Here is a 26,579-nt window from a genome sequence, read left to right as displayed (position 1 = left end):
GCCTCCCACTGAGACACGGAGACAGAAAGATTCAATTTGATCTGCCCTCCTCAATATAACAAGAGTGTCTTTTGGGGTTAAAATTACTACTGCTCAGTCTACCATCGGTTATTGTGGATTCAGGCCTAAACTGTGTTCTTTTTATCCCTCTGATCGATCCCTTTTATCACAATTTGGAACACCTACAGACTGCGCTCTATGGCAGTAAATGCAAATGCTTTTCCATTTGTGACACTAGGTCGAGGCATATAACACAAGTTTCCAAGTGTTTAGAGGATTGTAAAAATGAAGAGATCAGAGAGAAGGAGCACCCTGCCATTACAGAATCAATCATAGAGGACTATGACATATCTTTGCAAAGCACTCCTCATATAATACAATACTCATACAGTGTCGTTTCATAAAAAAACACATGGTTAAGTCTGCTACAGTCGATGCTGAGTTTAACTACACATTGTTATTTTCTACAAGAACAGATGCCTTTCTATCATTTTTCAAGTAGAGTTCAGTGTGTGATGCATCATCACAAAAGGCTACCTGCTAAATATGGTGTCAGTGTCTCATTATTTGGCAGAAGCTGCCTGTTTCATTGCCCCGAGCCAAACCGACTTCTTTCCTCTGTTCCTCTTCCTCTTTCTGTCTCTTACTCAGAGGCATCTGCCTCATTAACCACCATCAGCATTTTGTTTGCTGTGTGTGATTTGGATGTATTGGGAGTGAGGCAGGGGGTGGTATGTGTATGTGTGTGTGAGTGTGTGTGTGTGTGTGTGTGTGTGTGTGTGTGTGTGTGTGTGTGTGTGTGTGTGTGTGTGTGTGTGTGTGTGCAGACACTCTCATTAGGCTGGAAAAACATTGACATTTTTGCCAGAATTCAGATCATATCTTCTCTTCCTTTATGTATCAAAAGCTTCCGCCAATCAACTCCCTGGTGTGTGTGCATGTATATATATATATATATATATATATATATATATATATATATATGTGTGTGTGTGTGTGTGTGTGGTAGTGTAGTAGGAGACAGATGTTTGCTGATTCGACAAGTTTGCACTGCAAACTCAGCCCAATTTAGTCAACCAAAAACATGATGCCACACAGACGCTCATAGTGACAGCCCACTTTTAATTTTCTCTCCTTTTAATTCAAGCTCTTTCTCTTCTCAGTTTTCTCTCCTATTCTTTCTTCTCTCTCTCTGCCTGCCTGTGTCTTTCACACACACAAAGCCAGCAGTGTGTGTGTGATTACACCAGCAGCATTTCAGCTGGGTGATCTTCTGGAGTTGTTTTCCTTGTTACAGGCACCTCCTGACTAAATCTCAACGTTAATAGAGGACACATCCTTCTGCCAAACTCAGAAATGATAAACATAAAGCATTTGAGGCTTCATTTGATATCCTGTCTACAGTGCTATCTATACCATACATTAAATACATTACAATGCAAAATTTCCATTCAAACACAATTAAAACCTACATACATGGATGGGTTTTGGCATTTATTGCAATGCAATATGGCAATCATTACAATTTCTCCTCAGTGTTTCTATTTTACAATGTACAAACTAGATAAAAAAAGACCATAAATAAACAAAATGCTTCACAAAGCTAACTTTTAGCATCAAATGAAAGACATATACAATCGACAGAGATGGACAACATTCTAATCTAAATGTCTAATTCAAAAGAAACAATAAATCATACAATGAAAAATAAAAAACAGAACAATAAAAACAAATCATACAGTCTGTTAGTATGAAACTAGTAAGAGCTCGAAATGATACATTCTGTGCGGCTCCTCCCACTCTCTATTCAACTTTGCATATTCAGAATAGCCAAAGATGTAGCTGACGCCTTGACAAGGGAGATTCCATGTTGTGTGCATTCACGCTATGCACACCACACACACACACACACACACGCACACGCGCGCACACACACACACATACACGCAGATATACGAGCAAACAGAAAACACATTTTTATTCAAGTCAAGCCCAAAGCAGCGAAAAGAAAAAGGTTAGAAGCCATTCTGCTTATGCACAGCCTTACATGTCAGCCTTCACGAAACAGATAATAAAATCATGAAAAATCGAACGAGATAAGAGGATGAGGCTTCAGTCTAAGCTCTCAGTAGCTTAATGCTATCTGTGGCCACGTCCAGATCACGGTTTTTAGAAAACTCCACGGTATGGAAGTTCACAAAAGTGCTGCTTTCTCTCTCTTCTTCTCACTTGATACTTATTTATTTTACTCCGCTCCTTTTATTTCCACTGGTGAAAAGTCCCTCTAAAGTGCATGGATGAGGTAAATGAAATTCTTCTCAAAACAGGTTTGTATCCATTCTCCGCCTCAGACTGGAACCATTGTGTGTTGCATGTGCTGCATTTGAGACAACATTTCTTGCTGCACACTAGCAATTAGTATGTCCTGGTGTGATGGTGTGATTATTCCAAGTCTGTCCATCTCCCTGTGGGTGCAGAGACAAAGATATACTTTAAAACACACAACAAGTTGCAACCATGTTGGAAATCAGTGTTCTCATTTTAACACGCCTCCATCTGGATTCAATTTATTTTGTAGATACATAAATAAATCAAATAAAAAGCCAATAAAAAAGGATAAAGCTGGTATGATTTGATCTTTTATTATTATTGATCTCATTAAAACAATAGTAAATCTCTCCTACTAACAAGTATCATGTGTGTGGCCGAAGCCTGTTATAGTTTATGCCATTATGCCATAGAAGGTCATTGTTATCCAAAAGCTATTAAAACTACATAAAAGAGTCGTAACTGTTGTATTTCAATGACATATATCTTCATTACCATAAACACAGCAAGTGTAGTTTATTACTTTCCACTCCTCAAACTTGGAAAACAGTGTGAATGGAGTTCTCTTGAGGAACTATTGCAAAACTGAATGATCACAATCATGCAAAATGCACAGTTTGTTGTGTACCCTTTTACCTTTGTACAAAATAAAGTCACTATTCATGTTATTATGAGGTGAAAATAAGTCAGATTTCTTCCTTGCTGTGTCAGACTTTGATCTGAATTAAGGCGGTCCTTGTTCTGACTGTAACTACATTAGAGAATTTTCGTCCCTTTTGACTTAATGGTTGTCGAATAAAAGCATATATTTGTGCATGAAGGTTACACTTACTGGTGTGTGAGAGCCAGTAAGCTGTCAAGGCTGGTGTATCCTGCTGCTGCCAGAGTATCTCTGTACCTCTCCAACCCGATGGACTGCAGCCACTCACACACAGACCACTCAGGCACACACACCTCCGGTACGACTGACACACACAGCTCTGGACCCACTCCTGACTCCAACATAGTGGCTGTGGGTCTGTAAACACACAGAGAGGTAGAGAAAGCAGGTTGGTTTTGGCAAAGTACTGAAATATGAGTGTGAAATCATATTTGAATGCATTCCTACCAATGTGGGTGAAAGAGTGTAGGTGTAGGTGTTTGGCTGTATTAGGTGAATATGTATTTGTATCTATATGTCTCTGTATATATCTATAAGGGCTTATGTCTGTATTTACCGGTACAGTGCATACCTGTCCCCTCCTGTCCGGCGCAGAGTCCCGGGGTTACGGATGAGCTTGTCCAACATGTTGAGTATCTGGCTAAAGGTGGGTCTGTCTGCTCGCTCTCTCTCCCAGCAATCCAACATGAGCTGATGCAGAACCACAGGACAGTCCATGGGAGCAGGCAGGCGGTAGCCCTCCTCTATCGCTTTAATCACCTACAGGAAAGAGGGAAATGGAGGTTTTATATTTTCAAAAGACTGGATCCAATGGTAAGAGTTTTTAAAAACTGGGTCTGTGGGTTTCACTAATTCTAGACTCAAACAATATGAAGCAAGAGAAAACAGAAATCTTCGTGGCTCACAAACAATCCTTTCTCTTGTAGTTACTGTTTGGCTGAGATGGCAGTTTTTGTCCCACATCGTACCATGTACTTATAGTATACTATATACAAATTGTCATGGTATACTCTGTTTGGAGTTAGTATACATGATCATTGTAAGTTATGGTTTTGCACAGGAAACAATGAATGACTTGTGCCAAATGACGTCAATCAAACTGCAACTTTGACACGCCAGTCTCATTTAAACTTCACAAGGAGAAAGCAAAATCTTTTCAAAAGATTTATTACTTTTTTTTGTTGTTTTCCAAAATCTTTCCAAAACTGTCTCCCCATCAACTGCAATTTATTCTATTTTTGCAGTTGTTAGCAGTTCCTCTATTTCCTGTGTGCATTGCATTGTGGGACTATATTGTGAAGCAACAGCACACTGAAAAACATACTGACATTTTGAGTAAACTTAGTTTTCTTACATATGAATACCTACTCAAAGCCTGTCTCGGTATGTCGTATGTAATTGGGTCACAGCTAAGAAGTTCCACTAACAAATGGGGTTTAAAGATGCTTCTCTTGTATTCAGTTGTGAGTGTCTACACCCAAGTGTTTCACTAAAACAAATAAGCTCAAATAAGAGGAGCATCTCTCAGCGTGTACTAATTTGCTCTGCAAAAGAAAGTAAATAAGCTGGATAGAGTTTTTAGAGAATGGCTCATCATAAAAGTTTTCTTAGACTACAAGAGTGCTGCAGATGAAATCAATCATGTTTGAAAATTTCCATATACAAGACTGGCTCTTTGACCCACTCAAACTTAACAAGCTGTGATACCAAAGTGATTGCAAATTTGCTCTGAAATAGGATTTTTGTCTCAGATCTCAGAAATTGTTCAGAACAACTAAATCACCCCTAAAATTCACATAGTATGTATGCACTTGGCTGAAGGATATGTCTCAGTATTTATCTTCAGTAAAATGTACTTTGACTGGTGAACAAAATCTTGGCGTGCTGCCCTTCCTGTGGGTGATTTAAAAGAAAAGTTTGTAATTTCTTAAATGATGCAGAGGTCAAATACACTGGAAGAATGCAGTATGTCACACAGAGGACAACTCTTTGCAAGTGCATACTGGTTTATTTTCCGCCAGAGGTCTTTTCTTTAAACATCCTTGAGAAGTGGCGCCTGTTTCATGTATTCCTCTGTTTAAATGGGGTTATTCATGACTCTACAGAAGCATAAATTTAATTTGACTTGAATAGAAAATGACAGCACACAAATTGTGTTTAAGGAAAATTGTAATTGATGTCTGTGTTGGTGGTTGTCAGTGAGTTCAGAGAGTGTGCTATTAAGAGTTGTTATGGCAGGAAACTTGACAGGTAAATTGTGATTTTAAAAAAAACCCTGAGTCTGATTTTACCATTTATTGTCCATCCTTTTCTTTCACTTATGATTTCATGTTGCTCAACAACAAAAGGCTGAGATCTAATCTGACACAAGCAATCACGCAGATGGCTTTTAAGCAAATCCCCACTTTTGACCATAAAACACTTATTTGAAAATGAGGGTGAATTTTCAAGTTATTACTCAAACTGTAAACAATTATCAGATCTTGGAGAGCTACTTTCTGGTTCAACTTTGACCTGTAGTACTTATCGTACCCTACCTGTGTGCACATACAGTTTTCCAACAGAGTGGATAATTATAAAGGACATTATGGGTGCAGTCGCTGTTGTTTTCACTTTTAAATAACTGTTTTAGATAATATGGTTTAAGGACGCCCTCGAGAGCAAGATGGCTCATGTAAAGCCTTAAAATTTGAAATAAAATAAGATTAACCTGCTCATGACCCTGAAGATGGCTGCAAGCCGAAACTTGTTAGTCTAACAATATAATACAAATGTCGCTGCTTCATCAGATCAATGAAACTGATGAGTAAAATATTCCATTACCAAAAGAAATGCTGGCCAAAAATATAAGACCCAGGATGTAAAAAAAACACAAGCACAAAAAACAGAATTTTCCTTTCCTTTTCCTTCACTCTCTTGACTGTGTAGGTGACAAGATATAAATATTACTCACGTCCTGGTTGTTCATGTCCCAGTAGGGTCTCTCTCCATATGAAACCACCTCCCACATGACGATACCGTAACCCCACACATCACTGGCCGTGGTGAACTTCCTGTAGGCTATGGCCTCTGGAGCCGTCCATCTGATGGGGATCTTCCCTCCAGGGGAAAGGTAAGTCCCAATGGCCTCCTAAAACAGCAATTAAAGTCACACTGTTTCAGTGAATAATTGAATTTATTTATTTAATTAATTGATGGATTCATTCATTTATCAGATATGTTTTATTTTTTATATTTCCAAAAACATTTTTGCTTAAAGCTTTATTCCTTGATGGATGTCTATGTATTTGTCAGATTCATAAACATGTGTTGTAATGAGTCAGAGATCTATGGCAGGATTTAACAAAAAATGTGTGAACTGGAGATGTGATAGCATATAAATAGCATGTTAACATTCCATTTAAAATGACAAATAATACATTTTTCCCATCGGGAGGTTTATAACAATAACAGCAGACTGTCTTGTATACTTCTGTATGCGTCTTACCCTTGTAGTGTAGGCAGCCTCTGGGTCATCCTCCAGAACCCGACTCAGGCCAAAGTCAGACACCTTACACACCAGGTTGCTGTTGACCAGGATGTTTCGAGCTGCCAGGTCTCGGTGAACGTAGTTCATATCTGACAGGTACTTCATACCTGAGGCGATGCCGCGCAGCATGCCAACCAGCTGGATCACCGTGAACTGGCCATCATGTTTCTGAAACATTGAAATTAAGAAGAAAAAAGACATGGATTCCCACAATTCAGTACACTGGAAAAATGTTGCTCAAAAGTAGATTTACATTTGGTATGAAACAAACAAGACATCAAAATAAAGTGCATGTACCCGAAGAAAAGCATCCAGAGATCCATTTTCCATGTATTCTGTGATGATCATCAATGGCTTACCTAAACAGGTAGAGAGTTAAAATTATTAGGCTGAATTTTCAGTCTGCATATTAGGTTATAACTCAAATACTATTACTGCTACAAACGGGTCGCAGGTTATGTCAACAACTCACATCTTGTCACAACACCTTCCAGTCTGATGATGTTTGGATGATCAAACTGTCCCATGATGGAGGCCTCAGACAGGAAGTCCCTCCTCTGTTTGTCAGAATATCCTGCCTTCAGACTCTTGATGGCCACATAGATCTCCCTCTTTCCCTGCATATGCAGCCGACCACTGCACACCTCCCCAAACTCTCCTACACACACAGCAAAGAGCAATGTCAGCGCCAAGTAAGCATGTGTGTGTGTGTATGTGTGTATGTGAGGAGCACTACTGCCAAGCTCACCCATGCCAATAACTCTCTCGATGTGAATACTGCTAACATCAATCTCTTTGGCAAACTCGTGGATGGCCTGATCAGGATCTTCATAGGTGAATGGGTCCACGTAGATTTTAACTCCTGCCATGAAGGAGAGGTGGAAGAGGAGAGGAAACGAGGGAGGAGAAGAAGGGATGCAGAGGAGGGTGAGAAATATGAGTTGTATAACTGCTGCATATGTTATGTAAATGTATTTGGCAGAATGTCTATAGGATGTGTGCAGGTGGATTGGTGAGAAGAGAAGGAAAAAGAGCATCCATCCATCTCTTTATGTTACAGTGTGTGTGTGTGTGTGTGTGTGTGTGCGTGTGTGTGCGTGTGTGTGTTTGGTCTACCTGGGTTAAGATGTTTCTCCTCTTCTGAGTCCTGCTTTGTTTTACTGTACTTGCTCCTCCTGATTAGACATGAGAAAGAACGGACATTTAACACACATACATGGAAAAGTCCATCAGAGTGTTTCTGTAACCATTTCTTCTCATGTCTCACATCTTTTTGTTGTGATTTTTACAGTTAAGTGAACTCACAAAAGGGCATTTGTGTCAGATTGTTTTTAACTTTGTGTGTTTTCCTTCCAGTAGCGCTGAGCGTTCATTGGGTTTTTTTGGGATTTGCCGCAATGGAAAGCGATGACAATGAGAACAGAGAGCAACGGGCTGCAGGAAAGACAGAGCGAGCAGATGAAAGCATTTAAGGGAGAGAGGGAGGAGGGGCGATGCCTCAGGTAACGCAAGATAAAAGGTGTTTTCCATTAAACAAAGAAACTGTCAAAAACACCTTTGTGGCTGAGCAGGTGCGTGTGTGTGTGAATGTGTATTTGAGAGTGTGAGTGTGCGCGCAGGCGGAAGCTGACACACAAGCTGTGCTGCTGAAGAGACAGTAATGACAAGTCAGGGACAAAGGGATTATCACTGTCTCCACTCTAATCCCCTTTAAAAGCTTCAGGTAACACACACACACACATTATTTAGCCACACAATAGCAGGAGAAATGTGTGTGTTGTCTGTGTGCATTGTGGCAGTTTGGTCAAAGGCAGTAGCAGCAAACATATTGACGTCAACGATGTGCTGAGATGCACTGATGGGAAACTTCTAGCAAACCTAACAAGCCTATAGGTGTGACTGCCTGCCTGTGTAGATGTGTGTGTGTAGATGTGTGTGTGTGTGTGTGTGTGTGTGTGTGTGTGTGTGTGTGTATACCTGCGGCTAATGATGAAGACAGCTGCAGATATCAGCAGTAATATTCCAACCCCGCTTAAAGACAGCAGCAGGAAGGCTGAGTTAACTCCTTCTCCAATCAGAGGGAAGGGATCTAACAGAGAGAGACACACAAGTCATCAGCCAGAAAGTTACATCTTCATCATGATAATAAACTTAAATGCATCCCACAAAACGACTGAGTATTATAGTTTGAATACCTGAATTGGTGGAGAATTCAAACGGGGTGCTGAACTCTCCGTATCCAGCAGCCGTGCGAGCACGCACATGGAACACGTACACAGTAAGGGGGTTGAGACCCGTGACATCGACACTCCGAGAGAAAGTCCTCATTATGCGGTAGGACCTCTCTCTCTGATCCTGATTAGAACAGACAAAAAGAGGGGTCTCTTTTCAATGCCTGACTGCAAATCCATCTCCACCATCAGTGACATACAAAAAGCGTGCCAACATATTGACATTCCAGACAGCTGTCTGAGCTGCATTAACCTGTGGGCGGCTCACCTTTTCATAGAACTTGACCTCGTATTCCAGGATGACCCCGTTAGGTCGATCTGGCTGTTGCCACGACAACGACAAACTATGCCTGGTTACATCGGTGGCTTGGATGGACGACACTGGAGAGGGAGCTGAGAGAGAGAAAGAGGGAGAGAGATGGAGAGAGACGATATGTAAATGACAATGGTGTAACTTCATAGAATAACATACAGTCTATGATAACATCAATAATAGTTTCACAGCTCTGCTCACAGCTCAAAAGGTATGTATGGTACCAGTTTGTCAACAATCCCAGTGACCCAGTGCGCCTGAGAACTGACCTAAATCTCATTCCTTCCTATCCAGGGGGACAACCTTTATTCTCCTCTCTCTCTCCTCTTACATCCCTCTATGTTCTATCCTTTTTTTCGCTGGTTGTCCTATTTTGTGGCTGTTCATATGATATTGGGCCATATGGTGGTGCAGGTTGGACTTGACACATACCAGACACACTCTCATGCTGTGCACACACAGCTAAGTTATTTCCCCGAGGGCACCTGGAACTGAGCAGGTGTGCCGTTTCTAAATGCCACTGTAAGGACTTAAAGTAATGACAGTTAAGATGTAACAGCATGCAAAAAAAGCACAAGCCGAAAACTAATGGAGAGCATGTGTGAGGGACGCCACACACCAGCTGACACCTTCAACTAAAATGAAACACGCCATAAAATGTGGGTGATTTTTTTTACACACTTCCGTGGTCATGGACTGACACAAGGAAAACCCCACACTTCTATACTGTACATTTGTGCTGTTCAGTTATTTCATTGTATGTAAGTGTTGGATTTTACTTTTTGATGTATCTAATTTCCCCTTAACCAACTCTGTCTATTTGTATTTAAGTCAGTGATTTACATTTCCCAGAATGCTTTCTGACATCCTCTTGAGAACACCCCTATAATTAATTCAGCTGTTGTTAGGTGTGGGAGGACAGAGTAATAACTATGGCAACTATGACAGTGATAGTAAGAGCAAGAGTTTCCAGCTGAGAGATAGCTAAAAAATTGTTAAAGATTATTGATGTTGTTGTGGAGAAACTTGTATTTCTGCTAATACTGAACAACAGTATTAGTTTTCTTCTATTAAAATTTATTGTAGCTTTGCAAGATATTTTATATGATTGTGGTCTCAAATGTATAGCAGAACTTAATTTATAGAATATTTAATACAGAACTGCTTTTCAAATCTAATTTCTTTTTCATGAAATGTATTTAAAACATGAAAAACCTTGTCAGTTCTATTTCTTTAAAGGTGCAGTGTGTAGAATTTAGTGGCATCTAGCAGAACGGGCTTGGCAGAAATGGAATATAATATTCACAAGTATGTTTTAATTAGTGTATAATCACCTGAAACTAAGAATTGTTGTGTTTTCATTAACTTACAATGAGCCCTTTATATCTACATGGAGAGTGGGCCCTCTTCCATGGAGGCTGCCATGTTGCACCACTTTGTTTCTACAGTAGCCCGCATTGGACAAACCAAACACAGGCTTTAGAGAGGACCTTTCGTGTTTTTCACAAGTTTTGCAGCCACCATAGGTTCTCCTACATGTTTTGGAGCTGAGGGGGAGGGGGAGGAGTATTCAGTTTATTACAATCTGCAACCTCACTTCTAGATGCCACTAAATCCTACACACTGCACCTTTAAATTACAAGTCTCTCTAGATTAGAAATCAGAAAGAAACGTAAGACTTATATTAACTGAATGGTGTACTTAAGATAAGTTTCCTTATTATTTTTTGAATGCAAAAATACTTTATCAATAGCTGTTTCTTTCAGCACTGACTTGTTTGGATACTTCCTTTAGTATGCAAGAATGTAGCTACAAACAGAGCTTGTTCATATCATGCTTCCACAGTTTTGAACATTACTCACGGGGCCTCGCTTCCCTGTGGGCCCACATGCAGTGAGCAGCAGTTTGTATTGTGCTGACCCACTTCTGTGCAGCGTATATACACAGCTTCTGTGTTACTGCAACAGTCAAAAATCGAACAAACACACTCAGACACTTTTTCTTCTCACCAGCTTGGTTGGTGGTGACAGTGACAGACACACTCTGGGATGCCCCTGTACCGCTGGCCTGGGAGACCCCATTGAGTGCGTGGACGATGAAGGTGTAGTGAGTGTGGGCCTTGAGCTCGCTCACCACCACCCTAGTGGTCCTCAGGCCCGTCTGGCTGGGAGAGAAGAGCACATCTGAGCCGCAGGGCAGGCAGAGCTGAGAACCGGAGACGGAGCCTGAGCCGAGTCTGGGGTAATCTCTCTGAAAGACACCTCTCTCTGACTGGACCTCAGATCCCACAATGCCCTGGTCCGACTGCATCCCCAGGCCACTGTGCTGAGCCTCAGCCTGGGAGACACTGTGATTCCTGGGGGGGGCTTTACCACCATTTTGACTGTGGCTGCCTGTTTGACTCCCAGTTGGACAAATGAGACACTCCAGGCCGTAGCTGGTGTCGGTTCGTCCTCCTAGCCGGCGAGGGGGGCTCCACTCCAGGACCACAGAGGTCTCATTCACCACTGAGATCAGCTGCTGTGGGGCTGATGGCGGCTCTGGGGAAGAGACAGGGAGAAGCTTGAGCATGAACAAAACCAACCAAGTTTGCATTCTGTACGGCACATAAAGGAAGTGGAAGTAGATGAGGAGTAAGGGGGGTGCTGCAAGTTGTTGGCACTGGTTGAAATGTAGACATCTGGCATCAAACCGAAAACCATACTGTTCAGAGATGTTTTTGATGGGCTCATGTTTTCTTCTGTGGTATTTCTTTTTTGTGTGTGTCTGAGGGACAGCGTTTGTGTGTTTTCATTTTTCCCAGGCCAAGGAAACCATGTGCTGTATATAGGCATAATTAAGTTTACGACACACAGACCGAGGTCTCCAAGTCTGTCACACAGGACTTACTCAGAGACTTAGAGAGAGAGAGAGAGAGAGAGAGACAAGGAGAGTGAGAGAGCAAGAGTGAGAGAGAGGACATTTATTCACTTCTCAATGTCTTTAGTTATCGCTGTCAGACAGGATGTAGATGGTGGCTTAGTCATAAGTAATGGGATCATGAAACAGGGGTGGCATTCAGACAAGTTTCTGTCTCCCTCTGTTTGGTAGAGATAGAGAGGTAAGGATACAATGAGCGTGCCATTTGCTTTTATTTGCAAGAAATGCACACACATATTGTCTGTGTTTTCACTTAGGTATTGTCTTACTAGTATGTGTCCCAGTGTGTGTATGTGTGTGTGTGTGTGTGTTCTTACGGGTACAAGCCATGGATGGAGGGTCTGTGTCAGCGCGGAAGTACCCAGAGTGGCAGTCACAGGCAGTCGCCCCGTCTCTGAGTGAGTGGCTATGTGGAGGACACTTAAAACATCCCGCATCTGAAGACTTGGCCTTGTAGAAACCTGGAGCACAGGCTGCAGAGAGACAGAGACAAAGAGAGGGACAGATTTAAATATTTCACTTTAACAACAATGCTTAGCCATGCACACTTGCAACAACAAATGTTGAACATAATGACATTAACTATATAAAAAGACACTACAAATGACTTTTAAAATAAACACATTGCCTTGAACAGAACAAAGTATTCGTTTAAAGGTACTCTGTGGAGTTTTTAACCACTAGTGATGATTAGATTTTGATCAGCAAGTCCCCGCTTTGTTTGTATGTCGAGCTCTAGTAGCACAAATGCACTGGTGACACAAAAATGCTTTTGTGCCGGCGATTTAATTTAACTCAACTGATCATCAGTGGAGCTGATACCACACAAAGAAACACAGCATGACAGCAGCTAAAGCTGGCAAAGAGGAGGACTGCTAGCTAGCAAACATATTTGTACACATTGCAGGTTTCAAAACATTCAATATTCTCTGTAAATAGTTTATGAGGAAGAAAATTAATTAAACACAACTGTAAGATGGAAACATACAATGCATTTTGGGGATAAATGTAAATGTCTTGTTTGTACCTACAGATTATCCTTAATAAATCATCTGTCCACGTTATTAGTCACTTGTAGGAATCAAAGACCACCCTGATGTGAGCTGCAAGCAGTGCAGTCAACATTAATTCCAGGTCAAGTGACCCCTGACCCTTGATACAGTCTTTGTTGTCTCCCATACTGACTGCTCAGAGAACCCAGACAACAAGTTAATCAACACATGGTAAAATCTTGTCTTTGGACTGCATTTGGATCTAAAGGTAAACAACTGTAAAGAAAAATCTAGAGAGAGAAATGGATATAGCATAAGAGGGAGGCGCATTTTGACTTCTTTTATCTTTGATTTTGATGAGCAAAGAAAGAAACACCTAAAAGAACAATTACTGATCGGCTCCCACACACACACATGCACAAACCAGAAACACTAGAACTGAATACATCAAAACTCCACAGTGCCGGCAGCCCACACAAATATAATTGACATTTAAATATATGAAAGAGGAGAAACAGAGAAAGAGAGAGGGAGAGAGAAGGAGGGGGGTGGAGGGCGAAAAATCTTCTCTCTGTATACCAAGGAGTTCATACACTGACAGAGCAACAATACAATAAATGAGTGCATAATTATACTGCTTGACATCCACTGGTGAAGCAAAAGAGATGGCAAAGTGTGGCTGGTTAGAGCCATTTTTTCCATCTTTAATTTCAGATGGAAAAATCCTTCATTTCTTTCCAGCGCAATCATTTTTTCAACACCTTCTTTTTCATCATCACATCCTATTCATTCTCCTTCCTCAATCCTACCATCGTTCCCGGTTCTCTCCTTTTTTTTCTCCGACCCTTTCACATTTCCAAGGGAGATAAAGACATCCCAGTGGGAGTGGATAGGAATGCGGGAATGATGTGTGTGTGTGTGTGTGTGTGTTCGAGTGTGTCAGTATGCTTTATGACACTCTCACCAGTAGATGAGAGGGAGGAAGTCTTCTCTGTAATCTACTCACACCGACCATCCTGCCCCATCTGCGTGAGCCTCCATAGATTTGCTGTTTCACACACTCATTTGCCCTCCCTTTCACATTTTTCACAACCTCCTTCATTTGCTCACTGTGCACTTCCTCCTCGACCTCTACTTATCTGTCTTTGTGTCTCTGATAACTCTCTCACTCTTGCTGTATCTCCGTATACCCCTCCAAGTGTCAAACAACAAGAAAGCCTTGAAGCCAGCTAGCGGCATTTATAGCCTGATATTGATACTAATTCAAATGTGGCCGCACATAAAGACATCCGGCTTACAGCTGTGTAGTCGAAACCTGTAAATTCATTAACACATTTACAGCTGATAAGGGTGGCCTTCGTTTGGTGGATGACTCAACATGATGGTGGTGGACACGTGATGGTGATATCATCAAATCCTACATAAAATTATCATTCTCCTGCTGTTGTACACATTCCTGTGTTTTTAATCATCAAAGTAGGTAAGTAAGCCACGGATATGAAAGAGAGGGAATTGAACAGAGAAAGACAGAGAAAGGTATTTGACCTGCGGATTTAAGGGTCGATTATAGAGCTAAAGAAGACTCTGCTTGGTAGTAGGGGGGGTGGGTGGGGGGGGGGGGGTGTTGGTTGCACACTACCTTTGTCTCTGTCCCACCCCATCATCTATCCTTTTCTCCAACACTGAGGTCAGAATGGAGGAGGAAGAGAAAGAGAGGAACAATTATTTGAAGCCATAAACTTCCTTCAGCGCACTCTCATGTCCCTATTCTCTCTGTTGTCTGTAGCCTTTTATGTCTTTAGCACTAGTTTCAAGCGCTGGGAGGGGGGTGAGTGCTGACCTGGAATAAGAGCTCATGAGGGTGTCATTAACCCGACATTAACCCTACGCCACCAAGGGCCGTGCAGAGCCTGAGCTCGACCGGCTCCCTGCTTAACTGGGAGGACACACTGATAAGATAAGGTGAGAAATGATCCTCATATGTGTGTGTGCCTGTTAGTAGCAGAGTGCATACACTATAATCAGCTGTTTGGCTGCTTGAGACAAGTGAGAGAGAGTGACAAGTATAAAGGATGAAGTTGACTGGGAGAGACAGCGAGAGAAAAAGAATGAAGAGGAGCGAGAGATAAATAGGTGAAGAGAAAAAGAAGGAGCGAGGAGGAGGTGGAGATGAAGACGGGGAGGGGAAGGTGCCCTTTGATTACTATCAGCACTGTCGGCATTTGCATATGCATTCTTCTGCTACCTAAAATGCAAATGCAGCTCATTGCAAATCCAACTAAGAGCTTCATCGGCACACTGTATGCGTGCACGTGTGTGTGTATTCTCCTTGACCCCATGTTATCTGTCATCATCCCTTGTTCCTTCCCAGAAGAGGGGTGTAGATAGAGGAAGTACCCCTGACCGTTCCAGTCTGACACCTGTCTGTGTGATGGATGGAGGGAGGGACAGATTGACGGATGGATGGACAGATTGATAGACTGTCACTCGAGAAGGAGGGACACTATTAATCACAGGGGTCATGCCCTGTTAATTAAAACCCACAGAATGCTGGAGATAAGACATGATTCTTATCTCTTCCCTACTGTATGTCTTCATTGAATGAATGCCTGCAAACTGAAATTTCTACAGAGCTTAGTATCAAATTCATGTCATATCTCATGTGGGCACTAGGTTTTCAGATTAAGTTTGCATTTAAAACCCTAGGAATGCACTCAGTAGAAGCCGCAGCTTTAACTTGTCTAAATTTAAATACTCACAAAACTGGTGGTTTGAAGAGAAATGTGTATGTGTATGTGTGTGTGCCTGCCCAGAGCCAACAGTGTGAACATTAGCATGTGAAAGGGGCTCTACAACAATAAGCCCCCCTCCAGCCCTCCTCCCCGTCACACACAGATCGCCCCCCGCCATCAGCAGCACCCCCACCCACCCCTGACCGTGGATCAGGGAGAAGAGTTTGAGAAGAGAAAGGAGGGATAATGAGAGCAAGACAGAGAGACAGGGAGAGGGAGAGCCGAGCTTGTTCCGATGCCAGAGAGCTACAGACAGACTGGTGGAGCTGGCAAACCTCTACATTAAGAACAACCTGGGAGAGGGAGACAATTGCACACACACACTCGAAAACACACACCCACTTTAATTGTGATGGCGGAATGCAAACCATTCCCCCCCACCTGGGTTTGGCTTGCTTCTGACAATTACTTGTGCCATTCCAGTGTCTTTCCCTGCTTTGTCACCTGCAATACACGCACACACACGCACACCAAAACACACTCTCCTTCCGCTGTTTGCCCCACCACACTCTTCTCTAGGCATTCCCGGGCAGTCCTCCAAACTGTGAGTGTATGGGAGGGAGGGCTTTGTTAGACAGAAAATCAGAGATACAGTACACACACATATACACTCGTGCACAGACACACTAAATCAGCAATCCAACACTGTCCAGAGGCCAAAAACGCGATGCAATAATTAGAGGCACTGAATACAGCGATTACACACTCTTTCTATCATCCGCTCACTCTTTCTTTCTGTCATCTCTCTTTCAGCGCGCCTGTATTTCCCTCTGCCTCTCTTTCCCTCTCTTTTCATCCCTCTCGTCCAAACGCTTTCTGCTGTTGACGAGACACTGCAGGTGCGTTGGAAAGAAGCACAACCATGAAATCTCTCTGGACACAAAGGCACACACATGCACACAGAGAAACATTCCAACCCTCCCAAGGCAGTGAGCAGAATTGAGCAGAAATCAGACGACAGAAAAAAGAGGCCAGCGGAGAGAGACAGTGAAACAAAAAGCAGGAGGCTCCTCTTTCATTCTGCCTCTCCAGCCGTTCACATTTCAAATTCTCTCTGTTGTTTCTCCTCCACTCGCCTCTTGTCTCTCCTCCCTCGTTTCCGATCCTCCCAGACGGATCGCAGCTGTCAAACTTTTGACGTCTTCATCTACCTCGGTCATGACCCTGCACTCTGCAGCTAAACTCTCTATATGTGTGTGTGTGTGTGTGTGTGTGTGTGGCTGTCAGTCAGAGTTTTTGACGTCTTCATCAGGCTCAGTCATGACCTAGGTCTTAACCAGGGGTTTAGAAAAGAGGGGGAGTTCCCTCTCTCTTGTGTTTCTCTACTCGTCCCCTTTGCACCCGATGACGAACCCCCAGCGGGGGAGGGGCAGCTCTGTATTGATGCCTTGCTGTCAGTGGCCCTCTTTCAATCCCCCTCTCGCCCCATTCAACATCTAATCCCTTCTTCCTCTCCAGAGCTTCTCCTCTCATCCCCTCCATCCTCATTACTCTGTGTCAACACTGAAAATGAACTTTTCACATTTCGCCGCTTTAGCTAAGTCTACTCTTGTTTCAGTTCAAATCGGTTCAGTTCAACAGGAGTTTTTGGGGTGCTAAAATGCATTAACAACACATAAGCTTGCATAGGGCAGATGGTAAAAATACTTCCACCGAAGCAAACTATGGTTGTTGCACCAGGGCTCTGAGAAAAATGAAAAACCTTTCGATTAAAACATGCCACAATTTGCTGTAAACAACAATCTATCTAACTAAGGAGATCTACCAGTGGCACATATAATGTAAGATCCAAGAATGTGAAACAATTTTGCACAACAAACAAGCCTGAATGAACAATTTCTATAATTTTAGTTTCTATTACATAGTTTTGGTGTTTGACCATTAAAGTCTGTACTTGTGTTTGAGTGGTAGTTATATTCTGAGGTATTTGGGATGAAATTAAAAGAATAGTTTGACGTTTTGGAAAATATGCTTGCTGGCTTTCTTTCTGTACAGTGAATATGAAGCTGGAGCCAGGAGATGGTTAGCTTAGCTTAGCATAAAGACTGGAAACAGGGAAACAGCTAGCCTGAACATATCCAGTAATTGCAAGTGTGTCTGGCTAAGCTTCTGTCTGTCTGTTTCATATACTACCTGAGTGAGGGCATGTGAGTCAAGAAGATCGAGAAACCTATTGACCTTAGTAAAGGAAAGAGAGATAGATCATCTAAATCTCCTCTCAAATATATCTATCTTTTCGTTCCATCCTGCTCTAACCCCTCCCCCCTCTTCTCTCAGTGAATTTCAAACTTAAAATGGGAGAAGCATTAAAGTGTCTATCCAATACTGCAGGGTCAGAGTTTTCTGCAGCATTCGGTATTCATCCAGACTTTGATGGATTTCCACTGAGGCAGCTGAGCCCGGCCAACAACCTGACAGGCAGTGTGAGTACGGAGACAGAGAAGAGAGCAGCGGATAGATAGATGGCACTTCACATCTGCTGGAGGTTCAACAGAGTCAAGGGTCTCTCCTAAATCTAGCTGAGGAGGAACATCTTTCAGGCTTCAGGGACCACCCCGCAAACCTCCTCCTCTTTTCAGAGGGAACAAACGAGGGCGAGCGGGGTGAAGGTTTTAGAGTACGTTTGTCACAAAGAAAGAAATTTGGCTACTGCTCATGTTATTGCAAAGAAAAAAAGTCAAGATTTTTTCCCTCTTGGCGTTTTTGCCTTTTTTTATTGGACACTGGGCAGTGAAGAGGCAGACGGGACACAAAGGGAGAGAGAGATGGGTATGACATGCAACAAGGGTCCTTGGCTGGAATCGAACCAGGGACGTTGCTGTTATGTGGCATATGCAGTAACGATTCTGCTACCGGGTTGCTCCAGCTTTTTCTCTCTTTATCGCCAACTGGCACCAACTGCATCTCTCCTTTATGTCCATCTCTCTGTCCCTCTCTTTCTCTCAGTGTCTCTGCTTTTCTCTTTGAATTATGGGTCTGTTTGTTATACAATTAGCCTGCTGGGATAGGCTTCATAAATAAAACTGAGGGAGCAGATCAGTGAGTCGCTCTCCCTTGTCTCTCTATTGGTCTCTGTCCATCTGCGTGTGTGTGTTTCTGTGTGTGTGTGTGTGTGTGTGTGTGTGTGTGCGTGTGCGAACATGTTGTGTATGTGCCTGAATAGGGGGAGTGACGCCATGTTGTAAAAGTGTCTCCACAAAGTCTGTTGTCCCCCGTTCACCCCACTTTCCCCTTTTCACATAAACACGCACATTTAGTAGTCTTCACTATCACAACAACTACTTGCAAACACTACACGTCATCCACGCCACATGTATGTTGGTGAGAGGTGTGAACAGCTTGCATATTTGTTACCATAAAGTTCAGACCAGATTTGTAAGTGATAGAAAGACATTTTTGTCCAGATGGCTGTTGTTATGTCAGCACACCTCACACTGAGACCTGAGAACTTCCACTGATACTAAAAAGAGTGAATCAGTGCAGGACTTAAAACGCTGTTTACAGCCTGGAGATATTGAAATATAACACATAAATGGAATAGATGAATGATACTGAATATTTAGGGGATACATAACATGATGATATATACAATCACAGTGATATACTGTGATTACTGTCAGCTTTTTGAGGGCTACTTTTTATACAAAAACCTAAACAAAATTAAGTTATTGTTAGCTCCTAGAGCCCGTAAAGATTAGAATTTTAAAAAAATAGTTTGACATTTTAGGAAATATAGTTATTCTCTCTCCTGCAGAAAGTTGGATGTTTGCTAGATATGAAGCTACAGCCAGCAGCTGGTAGCTTAGCTTAGCACAAATACTGTAAACAGGTGAAATCAGTGAGCCTGTTTAATTTGTTACTTCCTAGAGTCTTTTCACTGTGAGGTTAACAGGGAACCAGCGGAGACTCCATAAGATGTAACGTGTTAATTAATGAGCCAGGATCATATTCAACAGACAGATATGAGAGCTGTATCATGTTCTCATCTAATTCTCAGCAAAAAATTTGTATGAGCATATTTCCTCAAATGTCCAGCTGTTCTTTTAAGATGTCTGAGTCTGTGCTATTGTCGAAAAAATCATATATGCCATCAAATAGTGATATCCTTCAAATAGGTTTGACTATTCAATAAATACATTTAAAAGTGTAATCTTTACTGCTACTGTAAAGAATTAAAATGTGTAACATAGTCTGCACTGATTAAAGTGTCCCTTTAAGATAGTAACATTTCTAAATATAATCTTATACAATTAAAACAATCCACAGGTGTTAATTGCTACAAACACCAAATCTCTTTCACTGTTTTCCATCATTAGTGAGTAGCTTGTTAACTCAAGTGCTAATAATTGTTATTCATAGAGACATGGCAACACAAGGGGAGAGGAGAGCTTCCAAAACGGATGAGTCAGACCATCACAAAACCAAACAATCTCAAATAATGGTACAGTAGCGCTTTTGCACCTGGTGTCGCTTACCTTTACATGCACCGGCCTTCTCTTCATATCCTGGGTTACAAAGACATCCACCAATAGGAACCAACCACTCTCCATCAGCACCGCAGTACATTTTAGGCTCCTCTCTCTCTTCTGATTGGTTCACACAAGACCCCCTAACCTCCACTAACGATGAAGTGTCAGCCCCGGTAACTGTGTCGGGAAAGGTTGCCAGGTTACGGATGGTGAGCGGGCAGGTTTTGTAGAAAACCCTGACGGAAACCAAAGCAATGCAGGCACCAACATCCTGAAAGGCCAGGTAGAAGCCCTTCCGGGTCGTGACCTTTACGTCACGCACCTCAGTGTTCAGTTTCATGATGCGGTCTCCGACGTCCACCTGGATGGACAGAGAATGGAGTTACAATAATGAAATGTGCGGTAAACACTGCCCTTATTAACTCAATTTGCTTGTTCAACCTAAAGAGTTGCAACTGAACCATAGCTGATCTTCACATTTTCAGCAATTGGCTCTCATCCATATTGACTTCCATTGATTGGAAAGGTAAAAAAAAGGCTTTAATGCTTACATCACTAAAATCAGAAGTAATTTTAGTAAGGACTAAGAAAAAAACACCTTGGCAACATTCCTGGGATGGCGAAATGGTCATCCAAGATAAAAGTGCTCTTAAAACAAATAAAAAAATTACAGCTAAGTGCCGCGGGGGTTTTATTTTCCAGATAAGAGCAAATTAAAGTGAGTGGGGGAGCGAGGATAAAGAACACAAAGTCTGACTCAGTTGTTTAGTGTTACCTGGGTGAAACTCTCGTCTGCTGCCACAGTGTCCACCTTAATGAAGCTGCTCTCTTTGATGTAGCTCTCTCTGTCTTCGTTTGACTCGTGGTAGTACAGATTGAATGTCTCCTGCAAGACAAAAGGGATTTTGAAAAAAAGAGAGACTGAAGCGCCTATTTATCATTATCAGCGCTTATCTTTCCTCTTAATATGATAATGAGTCAAAGGGGGGTTTGTGCTTGAATAAACAGCAGCAGTAATATATAATAAAGCTCCATTAGCAACAGCATGTCCACTAACTGATTAGCATAAATGTTAACATGTTAAAGAATTCAAGCCTATATGGGAAATCCAAATCATACAAAGACTATTATTCCCTGCCAAGCTTCATACCTTGCAGGTGCCAGTGACCCCTGGCAGGCTGTTACAGTCTCTCAGGGTGAACTTGACTTCAACGTAGACCCGTTGAGCACCAGACCGAGGGATCCAGTCAGTTCTCAGCCAGTTGTTTTGATTGGGTTCTAAGACGTTACACACCTGGTATGTTCTGATGGGGATGTTCTTCTCATCCATGATACTCACCTCTTCCCACTGCAAAAGAACATTGACACATTTGTATTATCACACCTGTAAGGGCATCCACTTATCTTTTTACACTTATCTTTCAGCTCCTAAACTGTGTATACTTAACATTACAGGCCACCACTTTACAATATGTACCATAAACAATTGAATTCCTGCTTTTTCAGTTCATGCCAACAGTAGGAAAATCAACTTGTAGATATTTCAAACTTCATTGAAACTGATGCTCCTTCAGTGAATTTTATTTGCCAAAGTGATGAAATTCTCATGTGGTAAAGCAGCTGAAAGCAGGTTTTTAAAACTTTTCCTTATCCTACAAACTCTGACATCTAAAATTTAAGAAGTCAGCTGCCAAGTAGTAATGCTTTTAAATTATGTTGTCAGAAAAAGAAACCTGGGAAACAAACAATACACCCAAAGATGTGGTGAAAATGAACATGTGAACATGAAAAAGTCTTGTATTTAAATGACTCCTGTTTTGCATCTGACTTTCAAATTTAAGATGAGATGAGTTTTCCAAAAGCTCTTGAATGCACCGGCGAAGAGTTTACAGTACAGTCCCCACTGACAGTTTCACATGATAAAGTAATTTTGAAAAACAAAGGTGACTAAATGTTCACTGTGACAGACTACAGCAAGGTTAAAGTCCCTGACAGTTGATTCTCATCTTTCACTTTCACTGCATGAACAGAAAGCAAAAGTCTAAAAGTCTAGACTTTAGTTCCAGTAAACTGAAGACTTTACACAGAAATTCTTTCAGAAGCCTTGGCCAGCAAAAAAAGTTCACTGCTGAGAACTTATGTTGTTTTTCTATCCACTTAAGGACATCTTTTTCCCTCATAAATACAGAAATACAAAAATAAACCCCCACACAGTTCAGATGCTGGGGCACATCCTCTATTTCACTGCTGTCATTTGAAACTTCATGAGACTAATATTCATTCTTGCATCAATATCCTTCAGTGGACAGTGGTTCAGATTTCTTGCGACTTCAAGGTTTTTACAGACACATTTCAATACTCGTGAAGCAGGCTCAGCCTTCATTGCACCATTCATCTCAATAGAGCAGACTATTTGCCTTGTACTGTGACCCTTCAAATGACCGCTGAGCCTCCCAAATCCAAATTGGCTTTTTATTGCCACTGAATAATAATCTGCCCTCTCCCTGCTAGTGAGAGATGTATACACACTAAATGTGGCGTGTCGAAAGAGAGAAAAAGAGAGGGAGAGTAAGAGAATGACAGAATGTGTGTGTGTGTGTGTGTGTGTGTGTGTGTGTGTGTGTGTGTGTGTGTATTGGAGGGGGGGTCTGTATGTGATTGTGTGTGCAATGAAGCCTGATCAATATGTCATCAGGGCTGATCTTATTAGCCCATATTAGGCTATCACAGCTACCTTAATTGCTACTTTAAGTGGGGATTATTCCTCAAAACATGCCGTTTTACTCTTATCTTTCACAATACAGTTTAATGCTTAAATATTGGCTGACACTCACTCACCAATATCAACATCGATATCGGCCCCAAAAAATACAGCATCGGTCTGGCTCTTTAGTGTATAACTGTGCTCCTTTATGTACAGTATATAAGAGAGTGTGTGCATGAACACATGGTCCCGTCTTTGTGTATGTTTGTGTATGTCTTTATGTGTGTCATGGTGGGGTATGTGTGTATTGAGGAAGAGAGCTGTAAAAAAAAAAGCCGTCATGGGGTATGATGACTCCTTGTCTAGTCTCTTTTGGAGTCTTTGTCAGCAGAAAGAAATCACAGCTGTCAGAGGAAAAAAAAAAGCATTGCACTTGCCCTAACCATACAGAGATGGTGTTGTGTGTGTATAGCTGGGGATGTGGAAGGTGGGGGGTGGCTGTAATCAAAAGCTCAGTGCGTGCAGACCAGGACCCTGTCAATCAAGTGGCATGTGAGAGAATGAGAGCATGGTGACTGAAGAAATAAGAGTCAAGTTCACCAATAACTCTTAAAACAAAGAGGTGAAAGAGACACTGAGCCAAACGGAGAGTGAGAGAGAGAAAGAAGGGGAACATATAGATGGCTGATCACAATGTACACCAATGACAACATGATAAAAGTAGAAAAAAGATGGGAGGGTGTAATATCACATTTCCAGGATTCATTCTGGCAACTGCATGGTAGTAAAAATTCCTAAAAAACGACACCCACCACCAAGCTGGTTTATGCCTTTTCGTGTGCCAAACACAACGCCAGCAATCTCATAGGCTATTAGCACTTAGGCTTGGTGAACAACAGCTCATTTCAAAATCTGTGGGATGATTATTTACTGTTTCCAGATCAAGTGTGTGCAAGCGTGTATGTGTGTGTCTGTGTGAGTGAGAAAGTGTATTTTCCAAAGAGAGAACAGGTTGTAAACAGTGTATCTGTAAGAAAAAAAAAAAAAAAGCTCCCACTCACCCCTCCCTCTGAGGGACTGGCTGCCCATTTCAGCTCTCCTGGCACTGTCCTGGTATCCAGCAGGGTCACTAAAATGCACACATACGCAGGTGGTTTAAGGGCAAACAGCCAACAGTGCTTCAGTAAAAATACACAAATCAAATTATTTAGCAGGCAGATTTAAGTTACATTTTTGCATTAGGATCCATGAATCACTCCACAAAATCACAAATGATCACTAAGCTTCGGACAAATATAGAATTAGTAGAAAGTATAGCCCACTGTATTTGCTATAGTCTGTAATTAGTTTTAATATTAATTGGATTTCTATTACATTACATCAGATTAGTTAGTCTAATTAGTGTTAGTCTAGATTATTTGAAATGTTCAAATTCTAGGACAGATTTAAGGGTGTCAAACCCTATTTGTGCATAAAGAAACAACCCAAACATGTGAGTTCAGAGGTTTAACTGTTCATGAATAAAAGATAAGTCTTATTCAGTAAACCGTATACAACAATATGAGCTTCAGTGGCCATATCATGTAGAAATATACAAGAAACAAGTGATTTTCGTGAAAGCCATGGAAAAGAGAGAACATGCAACTGAACTCCTTTGGAGAACAACTCTGCGACAAACCAGGAAAAATGATAACTTCAATTTTTTTTTCCTATTCTTCCAACTTTCTGACTGTTGAAGTTTCATGCAAAATCGCTCCGCTCTTCACCATCTCCGGACGCGCACGGAGCACACGCAGAGGCGCTTCTCTGCGTGCAGGAACGGAAAATTAGACCGTGTCACATGCAGCGCAGTCACAATCTATATTCCCACTTTACCTTCATTGGGTGGATAAATCCTTGTCCTCGAACTTGAAACTAGTGTAATTATCCAGATGAACGCGGAGGATGTTCGCCATACATTTGCAGCCATGTGTGCCGTGTGGAAGCGTGTGTGTTCCCCGCTGGCTCTGCGTACTGGCTGAAGCGGCTCCATCCCGGTGGGAAAAGTGTGTGTGAATGAACCCAAGTGTGAAAGCGAGTTGGATGCAGCGGATAGTGGGGCGGTCTCTCACACTTCCCTTAATGGTAATTCAAATGACATGGGCCGAATGACATACAGTATTGCGGTCCATATCAGCGTTGATATAACATCTCTACAGTCATATTTGTATTATCTCTATCTAAAAATCCAAGTGAAGAAGACCCACGTGGAAATACATTTTGCAAATAGTGGTTATAATTTTCTAGGCATATTTGTAGGGATTGAAACACACTTTTATGCATATTAACTGGCTGTAATGACTTTAAATTGATAAACAAATAAATAACATCCCCTGAAACCCCCAGGTAGGACCACATATAGGGCATCATTTTGGATCCACGGATCCAAAGTAAATATTGGAGGATGCAGTTAACAGTTACTTCTTTAGTTAGTCCGTATTGCGAATGAGAAGTGACATTTAGCAGTGATAACCACGAAGGATGCCAGCAGGCATGGGCTCATTAACGTCACAGTATCACGTTTAAAAAAACAACAACAACAAAAAAAAACACACAGTCTGTCACAGGAATTTCAAAACATGGATGTGTCACAACTGGCCGATGAAAGGTTGGACTGGCTGAATTTGGGTGATTTCATAGCAACTGCTGCTGTTGGAGGCTCTTTGTCTCTTTCGAGGAGCACAACACTGAAGAGTGTGACTACAGCGCCACCTGTTGATGACTGTAGGGGGAGGGAGGAAAAATCCAATGAATGATCAGAGATCTTTCATGATGAGGATAAGGAGCTTCAATCATCCTTCCCCCACCATCTGTCAACAACAGTTTTTTTTATTATTTTTATCTGTAAACCCATTATGGACATAATGAAGGAATAGGAGCAGATTCATCCTTTAATAATATGGCAATTGTAAACAAAACGGCACAAGACTACGGCCTTGTGTAGAAGCATGGTGGAGCAAACAAAGAGCAGGCTCATGACCTGTCCTCCTACACTCTCCCTTACTCAAAGACTCTAGAGAACAATCACTCTCAGTGGAGGCACAGCTTGAAGAAGTAATACTTTCATTTACATTGATCCAGTGTCTTTTCCCCCTATCTGTTGTGTATTGTAACAGAAACAGAGATGTGCTCCACTTTGTTTCTTCTTTGTGTAACATGTACAAAGGTAAGCTTTTTTATAACTGCTGTTGGACTGTGTGTTTGGCCGGTTTTGAAGCTGATTTCAAGGAGTGTTTTAAGCAGCAGACTGCATGTGTAAGTGAGTGTGTGTCTGCATTTGCATGTATGTGCTTGTGTGATTCTCGGGCCAGTCTCCATCTCGCTTTGTGTCTTCGCAGTTGCTACGCCGAAACCATCTCGATCCCCTGTAAGGCATCATAATGGACCCAGGAAGAGCATCTGGCGCTTTGAGACGCCAAATACGATCTCCTCGCTTCGACCTGCCACTCTTCCCCCATCCACCATAATACCGTTTTCACGTTTCATTCTCCTCGAGTGCCACGACAGACTGCGCAATCACAAAAGCCCAATTAGTCTAGAGGGGATCACGATTTTGCTCGGGGACCAGAGGGCCAATCACATCGAGAGGTGCAAGGCGAGAG

The 26,579-nt window shown here is 41.9% G+C and overlaps 1 protein-coding gene across 1 annotated transcript; it reads right to left on the bottom strand.

Annotated features, from left to right (window-relative positions):
* Nucleotides 1-1,207: 1,207 nt before the first annotated feature.
* On the bottom strand, nt 1,208-25,626 carry LOC122994356 (ephrin type-A receptor 4-A-like). The gene is made up of 19 exons (XM_044368984.1): nt 24,814-25,626; nt 24,000-24,067; nt 21,385-21,582; nt 21,010-21,120; nt 20,241-20,595; nt 12,299-12,454; nt 11,072-11,602; nt 9,018-9,142; nt 8,714-8,873; nt 8,496-8,607; nt 7,635-7,693; nt 7,267-7,380; nt 6,991-7,176; nt 6,816-6,877; nt 6,477-6,686; nt 5,943-6,119; nt 3,561-3,748; nt 3,161-3,346; nt 1,208-2,465 (listed from the first exon to the last, which is right to left on the bottom strand). The coding sequence occupies exons 1-19, from the start codon at nt 24,968-24,970 to the stop codon at nt 2,348-2,350; spliced, it is 3,273 nt and encodes a 1,090-aa protein (XP_044224919.1). The 5' UTR covers nt 24,971-25,626; the 3' UTR covers nt 1,208-2,347.
* Between the last annotated feature and the right edge of the window lie 953 nt (nt 25,627-26,579).

Source organism: Thunnus albacares, chromosome 12 (genome assembly GCF_914725855.1).
Source record: "Thunnus albacares chromosome 12, fThuAlb1.1, whole genome shotgun sequence".
Taxonomy (NCBI): domain Eukaryota; kingdom Metazoa; phylum Chordata; class Actinopteri; order Scombriformes; family Scombridae; genus Thunnus; species Thunnus albacares.
This window is presented reverse-complemented; position numbering and strand designations above follow the sequence as displayed.